Genomic DNA, 16,313 nt, shown 5'->3' on the forward strand with positions numbered 1-16,313 from the left:
AGGGAACTAGGCTGCAGTCCATGGGGTCGCGAAGAGTCGGACACGACTGAGCGACTTCACTTTCCCTTTTCACTTTCATGCACTGGAGAAGGAAATGGCAACCCACTCCAGTGTTCTTGCCTGGAGAATCCCAGGGACGGGGAGCCTGGAGGGCTGCCGTCTATGGGGTCGCACAGAGTCGGACACGACTGAAGCGACTTAGCAGCAGCAGGGAACTAAGATCCTGCAAGCCACGTGGTACAGCCAAAAAAAAAAGAAAAACAAAAACAAACAAAAACCCCACTGACTGTTTAAGTATCTACTACAAGTCCATGGAAAGTCCAAAAGCTGGTGACCAAGAAGGTCTTAAAAGGAAATTCGGTTTTCTGGAACCCTCGTTTCCCCACAGGTCCTAAGTATCCGCCTGACCTCGCCATGCCAGGGAGGCGGGGGTGGGCTACTTACTGTAGTCCCCGTCGTCCTCAGGCAGCGCGGCCGCGTAGTCGAAGTAGGTGGCGTTCCAGCGCAGCTCGCGGGTCTTGGTGTCGTACATGGTAATGGTGTACTCTGAGTGGGGAGCACACAGCAGCCTGTTACCGGAGGGGCCGTCCATGTAGGGAGAGAGAGGCCACGGGGAGGAGGACTGGAGTCCCAAATGCACGAGCGAACCTGGCCCACAGCCTGTGCAGCAGAGACAGGCCGCCTATGCTGTGTCCTTGAACTCAAGGCTCCCGAATCATGAGCAATGCCCTGGTGCTGTTCTAAGCCACTTCAGTTTTCGGGTAGCCTACTATACAGCGATGGAGAGCAGACACTAGAGATCAGTACCTAGGTGTGGCATGGCGCCAGAACAGAACCCTAAACCGCGTGGCACTGACTTTCGGACTGGGAGGCAGATGGAAGCTGGAAGAGCAGTAAGGGAACAGCTGACGGAAGCTGAAAATGATGACCCAGGTTAGCTGGTGGTGACACAGTTATTAATTAAGACCACTTCTTGCCATAACTTGAAAATAGAAAGATTTAAGCAAGTAATGAACTTGTGGCTCTGACTAAGGAGATTTCCAGGCAGAATGCAGAACACGCCAAATGGTTTCTCTTAACTGTGCGTGGTAGGACACAAGGCCGATAAGCTAAAGAGGAAACCACTCTGTTTTCAAGTTGAATGTAGAGGAAATATAGAAGGTCCAGGACTGATGCTCCAGCTGGAAAAGACTCTCAACATAAAAAAAATGGCCTTGGGAAGGGACTTCACAGGTGGTAAGAATCTGCCTGCTAATGCAGAGGACATGGGTTCGATCCCTGGTCTGGGAACTAATATCACACATGCTGCAGGGCAACTAAGCCTGTGCGCCACAACTACTGAAGCCGATGCACCCTAGAGCCTGTGCTCCACAACAAAAGAAACCAGCACTTCGAGAAGCCCCTCACTGTAATGAAGGGTAGCCCCCATCTGCTGCAACTAGAGAAAGCCCACACACTGCAGCAAAGATCCAGCACAGCCGAAATAAATAAATTAACTAAAAGAAAAAGGCCTTAGGGTGAAGATCAGGTTCAGGTGCTTCCAGTAAAAAATGGCTTCAGGGTTAAGGTCAGATCAAAGATGAGGCTGTAAGACCCTCCTCTGAGGCCTCAGAAAGATTCAAGGTGATCCTCCATAGACCTGCTTCCCCTTGTCGCTCTATTTGAGCTGTCCGTTATTCTTATGGAGCAGCGGTGGGGGTCAGGGCTGCACCGCTGACATTTGGAAGGCGGGTCCCTGGAGGAAAGGGCCGCCCGCCCACCCACTCATTCGCTGCAGCCTCTGAGCCCCAGCCACGTGTCAGCCTCATGCCATGTGGAGACTCAGCAGGCAGACAAGACCAAGCCCTGCCCTCAGGAATCCAGAGGTCTAGCTGAGGGGGCAAATACGATTTAGAAACGCTTGGCAACAAGAGTTGAGGAGGAGGAGGGGGCTGAAGAGAGAGGAGGTGGGAGACGGTGTGGTAGGGAGGCTGCTGATGTCTGGAAAGGGCCAGCAATGGGCCGTGTGAACAGCTGGGTGGTGTGAACAGCTGAGGCTGAGAGCAGGCAGCCACAGAGGTGGGGGCTATATCCCAGGAGCTTCATAATCCTCGGGCAACGGGGAGCTTCTAGGGGGTATCATAAAGGGGAACAACATGGAAACCTGTGTGTGGACCAGGCCACTCTGGGTGCGTTCTAGAGAATGAAGCCTGGAGGCAGAGACCCCAAGGGAAGGCTGTTTCAGGTCATTGTTCGAAATCAGGCAGGCTGTACACGATCAATGGTTCCTTCTTACCTGTTCGCCCCAGATACAGAAGAGAGGTTGATGGGCAGAGGCTGTCTGCAAAGGCTGACGACAGGGTCTGCTGCTTCTCCCCAGTCAGGAGGTCAATAACATACCAAATGTCCTGCTTTTTACCTGCAAGGTCACAAGGACACGTGATGGTTAACACTCACCCAACATGGAAAAAAATATCCCCGCCAAACCAGCAGCCCAAGATGCTCTCTGAATTGAGAAACAGGCCTGAGAGTCTCATGATGTTGAAGACACTTCTATGATGGTCTGTCGGTGACCAGGTTAATGGTAATGTGCAGATAATAAAGCTTCTTGGGCCACTGGGTCCTATAACAACTTAATGACCTAGTCATGGTATAAAAATTTCTCCACACCTAATAACATAACAACTCACAGATTTTATTGCTCTGATGAGTAGCCTTAAATATGAAAAATCTGGCCTGTTAAGACAAACCTTTTCCCATAGACTAGGATCTATATAAATCCAGAAGCGCACCCAGGGGCTCATCTCCCTGGTAACCATCATTCACACATCTCAACATCCCTACTCATGAGCCCTCATGTAAAGAGGACCTACAGACACTGGTTTATAATCTAATTAGTGACTGGGCACTAGAGCTGGTGGCAGCCACGTGCTAATGAGGCCAAAGTGATCTCGGCCTCGACCAGCAAGTGACTCCCCAGCCACACGCTACACCCCTCCTCTCGGTCAGCTGATTAAAAGGTATGAACTGGTGGACAGTGTAGCTAAACAACACAATTAGGAAAACTCAAACCTATGGTGACACGCACCAGGGCATCCTGGTGATGGCAAGCTCCTAAGAAAGCTGTTTTATAAATACTCCATACTGTTTTAATAATTTTATCATCTGTTTATTTTTGGTTGTGCTGGGCCTTCATTGCTGCGTGCAGGCTTTCTCTAGTTGCAGTGCACAGGCTTCTCACTGCAGGGGCTTCTCTTGCTGCAGAGCATGGGCTCTGGAGCACACGGGCTTCAGCAGTTGCAGCTCCCAGGCTCTAGAGCACAGGCTCAATAGTTGTGGTGCTCGGGATTAGGGGCTCCGAGGCAGGTGGGATCTTCCCGGATCAGGGAGGGAACCTGTGTCTCCTGCGTTACCAGGTGGATTCTTTACCACCAGGGAAGCCCGATACAGGGTATTATTTCCACTATGATTTCAAGATAAACACAGCTCCTGCCTGAAGGTCAACACCTTCACTGTGATGTGCACGCTTCTGTTTTATAAGGTCTGTCTTCCAAAGACAAGCCTTCTCTCTGCTCACTCGTCTCTTCCTGCCTCATCGGCCATGCTTCCCATTTCAAGGGACTTTTGGAAGCCAAGTACCGAGATGCCAGCAAGCTCACAGGGCACGTGAAGCTGCTAAAGCTACGCCTAATTCTAACAGAGGAAGCATACGTGCCAGTCTGCATGTCGGAAACTCGTCCACGATCCTAACTTCCTGCTCCCAGTGACAAATCTTAATATGAAAAAGATCTGAAGATGGAGACAAAACATCACACCCGAGAGCTATGGCCAGGATCCCTTTCTGAATGGCCCGGGCACCCTTCTGGTTACTATAAGGACCGTGACAGTCTGCGTGACCCAGCTACCACTTTAATGGATGGGTCGGGGCAACTGCCACAACTTAGATGCACCCTAAGTGACGAATTGTTGGTAAGAGCTGGAAGATCAGCCAGACAACAGCGACTACAGATGGTGAGAAGATGTTCAGAGGGGCCCGAGCACGGCTCAGAGCACAGAGAAAGCCTGTGTTGATCACTTCCCCTGAATCCCTGGCCAGGGGCTTCCTCATTCTGAAGGTGTGGAAAGAAGAGCCCCAGTTTCCTTAGACAAAGACTTAAAATCCAGCCAGGGCCTGTGCTTGAGACCCAGAAACACACATAAAAAGCTCCCAAGGCATGAATAGGCCGTAAGCACTTTCAGTTCCTCAGAAAGAAAGCTGCTTTATAAATACAGGATATTATTACTACTATGCTTTCAAGATAAATACAGCTCTCCTTTGTGTCACAAATGCATTTTTATTGACATTTTGGCAGCAACCTGGTCAAAGAAAAGCAGCTGATCTGATGCTTTGAAAGACATGACCCCTGTAGGTATGAAGGAGGCTTATCTAAGCAAGCTGTTAAGTGCTGTTTTTATCCAATATTCTGATAGCAGGAAATACTAAGAAAGCCCTATAATTAATAGGCAGAGCCTGGCTTCCCTTTCTTGGCTCAGACTATTGTAATTCACTTTAAATTTCATCCAGTGGCTTCTGGGTATGTTGCAATCTGTAAATCGCAGGGGTAGGTCAACACAGTAGCTAAAAGCTTGTTAAATGAGTAACCATATTAATGGTGTTGGGTCTGCTCCCAAGTGTGGTGGCAGGGGTAACCCTCTCTTAATTGGTCAGCTAATCCTGGCCTGAACCAGCCCAACAGGGGCAAGAAAGGCCTTCCCCAGAAGGGTGGGTAGAGTGTCTGTACACACATCTCCTCTCTCTCAGACCCGCCACCTTCCCAGATTGCGGCATTCGCTTCCCAAAGGGGTCAGCAACAGGAACTCTTACCCATGTAGAGAATGCCATCTGAACTTCGGCACGGAGATGCCTGCACCAACTCAGGGATCGTAAAGGGAAGTTTCTTTAAAACAAACCAAAGGAAAAAAAAAAAAAACAAAAAAAGCAAAGCAAAAAAAAAAAGTTAACAAGGTCTTGTGCAATGATTACAATTTCACTGCAGTCTGTTTCTGTTACCCAATTCTGCTAAAAAGAGGTGGTACGTGGGGGTTTTCCTAACTGGAAACCAAGGAGGAGGAGGAGGCACCCTAGGTTCCCTGCACACTGTGGGCAGGTGTGCAGGGAGCCTAGGCTTCCAGGTCCTCGGTGCCGGACACACTGGTTCTTTTATGTGACATGCCCCCTGCAAGTCTCTAGTCCAGAGCCCTTCTGGGGCTCTTTGACCTTTTCTGAAAAGACACACAAATAAGGACAGAACGACACAATCTTTGAAATCCTAAGGGTTGGGGGTTGGGGGGGAGGAGGGAGAGTTGCCCTGTCTTGGAAAATTATCCCAGAGCTGCTTAGACGGGAGCAGAAAACACTCCTCAGAGTGGGAGTCAACCAGGAGACTACCCTGAAGGGCGGCCTCAAGGGAGAGGAGCAGCCGTCGCTCTGCGGGCAACACAGGAGAGTTTGGGGAAGGAAGAGAAGTTTTGGTGTTTTCTCTAGCAACGAATTCTCCTACTGAAAAAGAGAAGAAGACTGGGCTTTTTGGTATTAAAAGGAAGTTATGGTAGGTGCTAGGAAAAGAAACTCAGAGCAGTCCGCATGTTTCAACTGCATTTCATCATAAAAACCGATCCTTCAGAGTTGACAGCTGACATCTGACAAGCTCTTTGGGTTCGAGTTTGTTTCAGAACACTTTATTTTTGGAACATTTTGTGTTCTTGAAACCATCCCGTGGATACCTGCCTCACGACAACTGTCACCTTTCTTGCCAAGAAAGCAAAGTCAACAGAATTTTCAGGAACCAATAATGCAGATTTTCCTGTCATCCCAGTGTTTAACCTAAGCGTTAGCAGAAAAAACACGCCCTGGAGAGGCTGTCCTAACCAGGCTTCTTCCAGATGTTTCTCAGTATTAGGATGTTGTTGCAAGGTTTTCAGTCTGGACTGTTTGGCAGTCTGCAGGGTCAGGCTGAGTGCGGCCACCTCGGCCTTCCGATTCGAGGCCCAGGCTGGAAACCATGTTCTTGGAGCTGCTAAACCACACCAAGCGGTTTGCGGGTGGTGGCAAGAGCAGCCTCTGGAAGGTGGGGGTTCATGGAGCACCCCCTCCACCTGGTGCTTTGGCCTTGGGCACATTCTTTCACCTCTCTGGGCAGAGTTTCCACACCTCTACTGTGGAGATGACCATATGCGTGGGCCCATTCCCTTTCTCGGGAGCTTTTTAAAAAAGTCCTGATGACCTAGGTCAATCAAATGGGGACTTTGGGATTGGGACCTAGACAGTATTTTTTAGAGATCGCCAGGTTATTACAATGTGCAGCTAAGGTTGTGAACCTTTAGGTCTGTTCTCAAATGGAGGTAGCAATGGAATATAACCCTCCACCCCCACCAAGGGGATGTCTACTGAGGGAGTGCACAGTGTTGCAAACTACACTCCTCCCCCCAGTTAAGAATCACTCAAGTTAGGGACTTCCCTGGTGGCCCAGAGGTTGAGACTGCGCTTCCACTGCAGCGGGCATGGGTTCAGTCCCTGGTCGGAGAACTAAGATCTTGCATGCCAGGTGGCCAAAAAAAATTTTTTTAATGATAATAATAATAATCACTAGATAAAGTGAGTCCTGTTCCTGAAGGAATTTCCCATCCTTCCAGTGTGCTGGCTGAGCCCTGAGAAACTGCTAGGATAGATCAGTGTTTTTGAACTCTGGGCTATACATTTAAAAGCTCATCGAGGGAGCTGTGAAAAGACACTTTGGCCCAGGCCCCAGTCTGGACCCCCTGATTCAGTATCCCAGAATCTTTTGTAAGTTCTCAGATGATCGTGATGTACAGCTGCGGTTGAAAACAGAGGTCTAGAACCTCTGGAGCACCAAGAAGCTAAATACACTCACCGTCAGGCCTTCATTGTTCTTGCCCCCAAGCGTGTACAGGCTGCCGTCATTGGGATCTGGGAGGAAGGCAGGCCTGCAGATCAAGCAGTGAGTATTAGTGACAGAGTACAGCCCAGGGCACAGAATAAAATACCAAAGCCAGGCAAAACCATGATTGGTAGCAAGGGGTGTGTGTGTGTGTGTATGTATAAAACAATTCCATCCACTTCTTTTTCATCTTAGCCACAGATAATAAAATATCCTTCTGGTAATCTCCAATGGTCCCCAACTTTTTTTGGTACCAGGGACCAGTTCTGCAGGTGACAATTTTTCCATGGATGGTGGGGTGGTGGGGAGGGGGGAGGGTGTGGTTCAGGATGATTCAAGTGTATTCCATTTATCGTGCACTTTATTTCTATTATTATTACATCAGTTCCACCTCAGATCATCAGGCATTAGATCTCAGAGGCTGGGGACCCCTGGTCTATAGTATACTTGGCGTGGGAAAAAAAAAAAAAACCAACCTGCAGTGGAAAACTAGTCCAAAACCACAGAGGAGTAAATCATCATTTGGTCAAAGCACGCTGGCTAAAGGTACAATAGGGGAAAAGGACCCAGCAAGCCTGCTTTTCAGTTTCCAAGTCAGCTGCATACAGGACCGCAACAATTAATGTTTAATAGCATGGCATGGCACCTAAACAGGGAGAACAAATGTGTCTTTGGTGTTCCACAAACATTTATTTTTAGGAGGCAAGAAAAGCTTGACATGAGAAAGAAGCTGCCAAGGGGATGGGTTAGGTTCTCATCAGCTGCTTCTCAGGAAGCAGGTTCAGGGTGCTCTTTTGTGACGCTAACCTGCTAACTACTGAATGATGACTAGTCACGCAGAAACCCCTGGCTGAATCTTTTCTCTCCCCAGTTTAGAGCATCATTTGAGGCTCTTAGAGATACCATCTGAACTTTTACTCCAACACACACACTCTAATAACAAGTCATTTTCTTGTTTCCTCTGCACAGTTTTGCACAGAGAATGGGGCAGAGATCCAAAGACGCCTGGGCCCTTTTGAGAACTCTGGAAGCTTAAGCTCAAAACTCACCTTAAATTACATCTCAAAGAAGCCTTTTTAACACCCTTGCCTCCCCACCTCACCCATCAAGGAACTGACCACCCTTTTCCCAACACAGGCTTCTTTCAAAGTACCCATGAGTCATTTGTTCTCATTCTACTTAATATTAATATCAATGTATACATGTGCTCCCAGCAACTAGCTTCATAAACAGAGTAAAACAGAAAATGAATCAAAGGGAAGTGTGCAGCAAATCAGAACACTTACTCTTCCACGTGTGTTGGAACCTGCAGGACTGGATCTGTGCAAAAGAACAACAAAGGCATTGTCAGACAGACTGTAAAATGTCAAGATTTCTAGAGTTCCTAGGACCAGCTCACAAGATGGACCAATAAATTTATCTATACGAGAAAACGTAGGTGAAGGCACTTTAGAAAACTCACACAAAAACACTAATGTAGGCTCTTGGGAGCAGGGCTGGTGGGGGCGGGGGGGCGGGGGCTTCCCTGGTGGCTCAGTGGTAAAGAATCCACCTGCAATTCAGGAGATGCAGGCTCAACTCCTGGGTCGGGAAGACTCCCTGGAGGAGAGCATGGAAGATTCCCTGGAGGAGATCCCACTTGAGTATTATTGCTGGGATAATCCCATGGACAGAGGAGCCTGGTGAGCTACAGTCCTTGGGGTTACACAAGAGTTGGACACGACTTAATGACTAAGTACACACGCACGCACGCACACACGCATCACTCATGCACGCTCTTAGGTCCGTTGCTGAGATTGGAGAGGGGGCTGAGGGCAGGATGGAACTGCTCTCAGGAAACATGTCTGTGACTTGGAGGCTGGACATATAAGGAAGCACAGCGACAACCCACAGTGGACAAGGGGTCACAGTGTCACTATCTGACACATTAAAGACTTCTAAACCCAAACCATCTCTGGGTCAGATACCTGGCGTGGTGCTAGATATTTCCATTGGGAAAGCAAAACTGTGGCTTAAGAAGCAGTTTTGCTGTTGATGAGAATTTGACTGGATGGTAAATGAATACATCCCTTTGGGGCAGCAATATGATGACTTTAGAGCCTTTGAATGTTCATTCTTCTTGATCCCTTTTGATTCATTAATTCCATGTCTATAAAGTCTGGTTTAAAAACAACACAAAGTATATAAAATGCTTTCTGTACAAAGATCTTCACAGTAGCATCACAGATGACCTAACTGTTCAGGGATGTGGTTAAATTATGGAATGTCCACTTGGCAGAAAATTAAGACTTCTAAAGTCGCTCAGTCAGGTCCACCTGCTTGCAATCCCATGGACTGTACCCGCCAGGCTCCCCTGTCCATAGAATTCTCGACAAGAACACTGGAGAGGGTAGTCATTCCCTTCTCCAGGGGATCTTCCCAATCCAGCAACTGAACCCAGGTCTCCTGAATCGCAGGGAGATTCTTAAAGCTTCTAAAAGGGCTTATAAAGTTTTATAACTATATATGTTCAGGAGAAAAAATAACATTGTACCTAGAGTATTAATGCAGCTGAGAAGAAAAAAAAAACACCTATGTGTGTTAAAAAAAAAAAAAAAGACGGAAAGGTCAAAAAAAGTGCTAAATTGTAAGTTACCTTTGTTGAAAATATAAACGACTTCCCCACCTTTTCCACATTTCCCCAAATTTCTACAAAAGTAGGCATTACCTTTGAAATAGGAAACACAGTTTTTCCTTCAAGTCATTTTAACATTGGGTTGGCTGAAAAGATTGTTCAGATTTGTCCACTTGATGGTTCAGAAAAACCCAAACAAACTGTCTGGCCAAGCCAATATTTGCTGTCATCTGAGTGACAGAATTTCTCCTGGGCACAGATCACAAGGACAATCCAGAGTCCACAGGGTGGCTGGAGGCCACTGACCCAGCAGTACTGTAACAGAGCTGAAATCCCAGGCATGAGACTACACAGCAATGAGGTGTTTCCAGCCATTGGGACCCCACAGGCTATCAGCCATGCTGCCCACAAAACTTCAAAGCTAGGGTCGAGGACAGCAAATGCTGTGATGTGACTCTGGATACAGGCCCTGCTTATGGTGGCAGACAGCTGTCTAATTCCCCAGGTCAGCTGGGATTCTCAGATGAAGGAAACCCTTTCAAGCCTTATCGTGTGTTGACTTTGCTTTGCAGGCCCAGCTCCCACATGAAGGCGGATGGGTGTTCACAACAACAGAGGCGTACACACCACATGTGGTCTGTGGGCAGCAAACAAACAATTCATTAAAACCAAGAGCATTTCAGGAAACAGGAGGAACTTTCAGTTGGTAAGCACATGGTGATTGTCCCCATTAATCACCTCTCGGTACACTCTCACAAACAGACTGATGCAAGAGAAAGGAAATGAGGGTGCCTAGCCCTCACCCTCCTGAAACAGACCAGCAGCAATTATAACCCAGCGCCTCCAATGCAGCCCAGAAGCTGAGTGCGCCAGGGAGAGCGAGAAGGCACGTTTCCAAGAAAACACAGCAGGAGGAAGGCGTCCTTTCGATTCGCTCCGGCCACTTAAAGGTGCCGCAGATCAACAGAGATGAAGAGGACGCTACCAAATCCTAGCTGTTCACCAAAAACAAGACGTGGACACTGAGGGGGTTTCGATGCCTGTTCCTGAGCTGATCTTTGCTGGTCAGTGTTTGCTCACTCTCGGGGTCTCCTCCTTCACTGTGGGTTTTCCTGGTTCTCTAGAGCTTATTCAGCTGATCTGACACGGAGGCCTCAGGTCCCAAAGTGTGTCCCGCACCAGAGAGGTTCCAGTTAAGACACAGGCTGCTGGCAGGAGCCAGGGAAGGGCGGGTGGACACCTACAGCAGGGTTGAGGAGCCACGCTTTCTCCTAGGCTTAAGGCGACATGACCTCCAAGAGGGGCGCCTCCTCATTCACTCGTAAAATAGGGCCCCTGGAATACACACCTGCAGAGCTGCATGCATGTCACAGCAAGCAGATGTGGAACAATGACCCGTTCTGCGTATTTTTCTTCTTAAAGAATCATTTGAATCTAGGGTTTCCTTTCAAATACTACAGGAAACTGGAGGATAATTCCAATATTGTGGTTTTTGCCATACATCAACATGAATCAGCCATAGGTATACATGTGTCCCCTCCATCCTGAACCACTTCCCTGGTGGTCCAGTGGTTAAGACTCTGCATTCCCAATGCCAGGGGGCATGGGTTCGATCCCTGCTCAGGGAACTAAGATCACACAAGCCACGTGATGTGGCCAAAATAAATAAATTAATAATAATATAAAAACAACACAAGGGAAGGAAACATAAGACAAAAAAATGGCAGGCTGTTGATAAATGCTTAAAGATAGAATTGATAACACTGGCCTGTCATTTACTGTTCTCTCTACCTCTGCTTGAAATTTTCCATATTAGAAAAGGTTAAAGGATAAAAATATTTGAAAAGCCAGCAAAATAAAAGGAAAAAGCATCAGCTGAAAATGTGCCATGGAAGCGCAACATGAAAAGGAATTGTTTTGGATTTAATCATGGGAACTGGACTTAGGCAAGATTCTTGCTCTCATAAAAAAAACAAAAAACAAAAAACAAAGTCACCTTCATGTGAAAGGAAACAGTGGCCTAACCCTAAGGCTATAAACAAATGCTGCTACAAAATAAGCCTCTCTATCTATATGGAAACCGATAAGGACGAAAGCCATCTCACCAAGCTGTTTTACTTTCAGAAAGGGCAGGAAAAAAAAAGTTACTTTACCAGTATAAAAATGGGTGTTATTCAACGGAAAGGTAAAGATATCAGAAGCGGCGGTGGCCGGGGGGGAGGGGGGGGCGGGGGGGGTGGGCCGGAGCTGAAATCAGTGTTTGGTCTCCAAGATCAAGACAGAAACAGATCTGCCCACCTCCCCCCTGGGAGCGGCCACTGGACTTGGCTCCCCTGGCGGGTCCATTTCAGGCCTGATTTACTCCGGGAGATGTGTGGCTCCTGTTCTGTGCTGGTGGAATCCTCCTTTTCAACCCGAGGCAGAAATGACCCAAGACAGACGTAAATATGTTTATTTCCAAACGAAGTGAGTTTTCATCTTTCCAAGAATACCTTTTTCACCATCCTCTCTGGAACCTCCTAACTTCTCCTCTGCACCGGGCCCTGACTGCACACTGGACTCTGCTCCCTTCTTGAGCCCCGGGCCTCGAGGTCTCTGTCCATCAGCACCCACAGCTCTACTCTTGCAGCTGCTTCACCATCCTGCGGGTGATCCCACGTGCCTGCTGCTGCCCCCGCCTCAGGTTCCACCCTCCCCCAGCCTTTCCACTTCCTGGTCTCTGTGGCCCTGCAATACTGCCAGATTTTCACTCATCTCTCTCTCCCTCTCTCTTCCGCCTACTCCTCTCCCCTCTCCCTCCCTCTTCTTACTCCAACAGGGAAGAACTTTTCCTGGCCCTCCTCTCAGTTCTCTCTGAGAGCACATCGATCTCTGTAGCTTCAACCATAATCACAATGGGGAAATTCTGGGTCCCCATCTCTCAAACTCTTCTTTCTGGACCCACTGAACCTTTCCATCATCTCCTGCCAGCACCTCAACCACCACTTGCCCAAATCACACCCTCCATCATTCTCTCCAGACTGGCTTGGCTACCCTGTTCTCCTAGGAGATAGGGAGTCCTCAGACCACACTGCTAAGTCACTTCAGTCATGTCCGACTCTGTGCGACCCCACAGACAGCAGCCCGTCAGGCTCCCCCGTCCCTGGGATTCTCCAGGAAAGAACTCTGGAGTGGGTTGCCATTTCCTTCTCCAATGCATGAAAGTGAAAAGTGAAAGTGAAGTCACTCAGTCGTGTCCAACTCTTAGCGACCCCATGGACTGCAGCCTACCAGGCTCCTCCGTCCATGGGATTTTCCAGGCAAGAGTACTGGAGTGGGGTGCCATTGCCTTCTCCCTCAGACCACACTGCTGACGCTCACTTCCCCGGCAGAACCTGCCATCGGATGTCAGACTCTCTGGTCTATTTCATCACTCTTTTTCCTACTTCCAGCAACTTTTCAGCATCACTGGAACTTGTCTTTCAAGAGTTCCCTTTTCTCCTAGTTGTGTGCCCTTTGGGATCAGAAAAACCTAGGATTAAATCCAAGCTCTGCCACTCACCAGCTGAGTGACCTCGGCAAAGTTACTTAACCTCTCTGAGCCTCAGTTTCCTTGTCAGTAAAGAAAAAAATAAAGAGATAGAGATAATAACACCAAACTCAAGGGGCAACTTTATGTTGATTAAATAAGGTTAAATATATCTTAAGATTGTAAGTCAGTGCCTTGACATAGAAGAGTGATGCTTCGAAGACATAAATCAGATAATGCCTCTCTGCCACTCACAATCCACTGACGGGTATTCTGTTGCCCCGTAGAGGCCAATGTTCACCCAGTGAACATCTGCGAATCCACGCAACCCCACACCCACGCTGGCAGTCTGCCATGATTTCTTCCTTACTCTGTTCCAGCCACGCTGGAATACAGGCTACTCCTGGACTACTGCCAAGTCTAAACCTGCCTTGGGGCCTTTGCGTATGCTGTCCCCTGTGCCAAGGTCTTTGATCAAACATCACCATCTCAGCGAGGCCTTCCATGACCACTTCCGAGCCCCGCCCCCAGGATCCCCTTCTCTCTTCCCTGCTTGATTTTTCTTCATGACACTGACCGCCTCTGAAGTGCTACATATTTTACTTTTTAAATGTCTGACTCTGGTCACTATAAGATCCGTGGGGGCTGGGATTTATCTCCTGCAGTTTGCCAACAAAGGTCCATATAGTCAAAGCTATGGTTTTTCCAGTAGTCATGTACAGATGTGAGAGTCGGACCATAAGGAAAGTTGAGCACTGAAGAACTGATGCTTTCAAACTGGTGCTGGAGAGGACTCTCGAGAGCCCCTTGGACAGCAAGGAGATCTGACCAGTCAATCCTAAAGGAAATCATCCCTGAATATTCACTGGAAGGACTGATGCTGAAGCTCCAATACTTTGGCCACCTGATGCAAAGAGCCGACTCACTGGAAAAGACTGATGCTCGGAAAGGTTGGGGGCAAGAGGAGAAGGGGATGACAGAGGATGAGATGGTTGGATGGCATCACTGACTCAATGGACATGAGTTTGAGCAAACTCCAGGAGATGGTGAAGGACAGGGAAGCCTGGCGAGCTGCAGTCCATGTGGCCGCAAAGAGTGGGACACGACTGAGCGACTAAACAACAACATACCCCCGACGTCCTGGGCACTTTCCAAGTACTTCCCTGGGTACTTCTTAACCACTGGTACCGTGGTTCGATCTTAACCACTGGTACACAGGCTTGATCCCTGCACTGGGGAACTAAGATCCCATACGCCATGGAGCAGCTAAGCCCAAGAGCCACAGTGAAGGGCCCATGAGCTGCAACAAACACCCAGCACAGCCACCCCCCCCAAAAAAAATAGTGCCTGGCACATGAGAGGTGTTCAATATATTTACGGACTGAAACAACCAACAAATACTAGTTTCCTTCCTACTTGTACTCTTGCCCTGCCTGGATATCCATCACTGACCATTCTATAATCCAGCAGCTATGCTCCATCAACCCTCCACCCAGAATCCACTGGGCAATCCCCTCTCCTCCTCAGTCCTCTGAGCACTGCTGAAGAGAACACCATAATCACTAGTGGAGATCGCAGAATGTAACCATGGCCAGCTGGGCCCTGAGTCACCGGAGATATGTTTATCTACTTCCTGTTCTGTTCCTCACAGCTGGTGTTTCAGACTTCCACGCCTTGTCTCTAGGGCCCTTCCTCACCGCACAGGACTCCCCTCTGTGGCACGGGGGAACTCAGAGACTTCCTACCCCTCGTCCTCCAGGTTTGCCAACCCCACGCCACCCTGCATGTTTCTATAAAAGGACACGCTTTCACCTTCACATTCACAGATACTTCACACTCACACATCTAGAACCCCCAGTATTCTGTCTCCCAGGGGTCTTCAAGTCCATCTGGATAACTCCTTCCTCAGCCTGTAAGCATGCCAAAATCTTCTTTGCACCTTTCCTAAATGCATCCATTTGAGTCTTTTTGGTTGTGTTATTTGGCTATACCACACAGCTTCTGGGATTTAGTTCCCAGATCAGGGATTGAACCCATGCCCTTGGCAGTGAGATCTCAGAGCCCTAACATTGGACTGCCAGGGAATTCCCTCAAGTGGCAATTGAAATGCATCACAGCAAAGGCCCCCAACTCAGCTGGGCAAAGGAAAGCAGTACAGTCTAACGCTGAAGCTACTAGGGCTCAACACTTGTGGAGGGCTGCTGTGTTTCTCTTAAAAGTCTAAAACTTTAGCTACCATGCCCTGAGAGCTGACTGTGTGTCCAGGGCCCCTCAGCACATGGGGGAACCACAGGCCTTAAGCATTCAAGGCTCTGCAAAACCTGGGCCTAATTCTTCTCCATCGCAACTCTTTCCAGAACTCAGCCCTTGCTTTCCTGTCTGTCTCTGAGGTCACCATCACTTGCCCCAACTCTGTCTACCTCTGCCCGGCCTTCAAATGCCCCTTTCTCCAGGAAATCAGAAACGGAGCGCCCACTGCACTTGGCCCTTAGCACATTTCTCAGGCAACAGGTTCTTAATTGCATGTGGCCTCTCTGGTTCTCAAAGATCTGGGGGCTGGATTGAATTTTAAGCACTTTGTAGGGCAGGGACCATCTATTTTGTTTCTTGAGAAATACACATGGGAAAGTGCCTGGGGCTTATGACAGTTCAAGGAATAATCACAACGTGCACTCCAGTGTAACTGCTGCCCGAGTCTTTGCTCGCCTCCTACTCAGCAGGTAAAGCTGTCTGTAGAATGTAAGGAAAAGTCGATAATTTAAGATATCCAATATTGCACATGGAATGCAGTCACTCAGATAAGTGTATCTTAATGAGAAGGGCTTTTCCACACACAAACCTATTTGATAAAAGCAAAAAAGAGCTGCCCAGGTGTAGCTGTGTTTGTTCACTCACACTTAAAAATTATTTAAATTTACAGGAAAAAAATGATATGGTGTTTGCTTCCCAATGATGGAGATGGGGAAGAAGACTGTCATGTGTGAGTCGTCACTGAAGCTGGATATCTGAGGCTTTCATACTATTCTCTTTACTTTTGCATATGTTGAAGTTTCTCTAAAATGAAAAAAAAAAAAATTTAAGAAGAGAAGCTAAAAAAAGAAAAAAGAGCTATTTAAGGAATACCTTTCTGGGAGCAGGGTGGAAGGGTGAAGGGGGTGAGGTAGGATGTGGCGGGGAGGGTCTGCAAAGAAACACCTGTTCTTCCTGCCCACCCTCAGCTGTAGCGTGAATCTTGACAGCCTGATCCTATAATGTCCCAGGGCTGGAGGAGAGA

General features: G+C 48.2%; 1 protein-coding gene across 1 annotated transcript in view; it reads right to left on the minus strand.

The window, feature by feature from the left end:
- The window catches only part of ERN1 (endoplasmic reticulum to nucleus signaling 1), an 85,070-nt gene that overhangs the window by 28,498 nt on the left and 40,259 nt on the right, over positions 1-16,313 (minus strand). Inside the window, exons 3-7 of the mRNA XM_052657529.1 lie at positions 8,204-8,237; positions 6,891-6,963; positions 4,844-4,916; positions 2,276-2,398; positions 445-546 (exon numbers count right to left, since the gene is read on the minus strand). Of these exons, the coding sequence (XP_052513489.1) occupies positions 445-546; positions 2,276-2,398; positions 4,844-4,916; positions 6,891-6,963; positions 8,204-8,237 (405 nt within the window). The remainder of the gene's footprint in view (positions 1-444; positions 547-2,275; positions 2,399-4,843; positions 4,917-6,890; positions 6,964-8,203; positions 8,238-16,313) is intronic.

This window comes from Budorcas taxicolor, chromosome 19 (assembly GCF_023091745.1).
Source record: "Budorcas taxicolor isolate Tak-1 chromosome 19, Takin1.1, whole genome shotgun sequence".
Lineage (NCBI taxonomy): Eukaryota > Metazoa > Chordata > Mammalia > Artiodactyla > Bovidae > Budorcas > Budorcas taxicolor.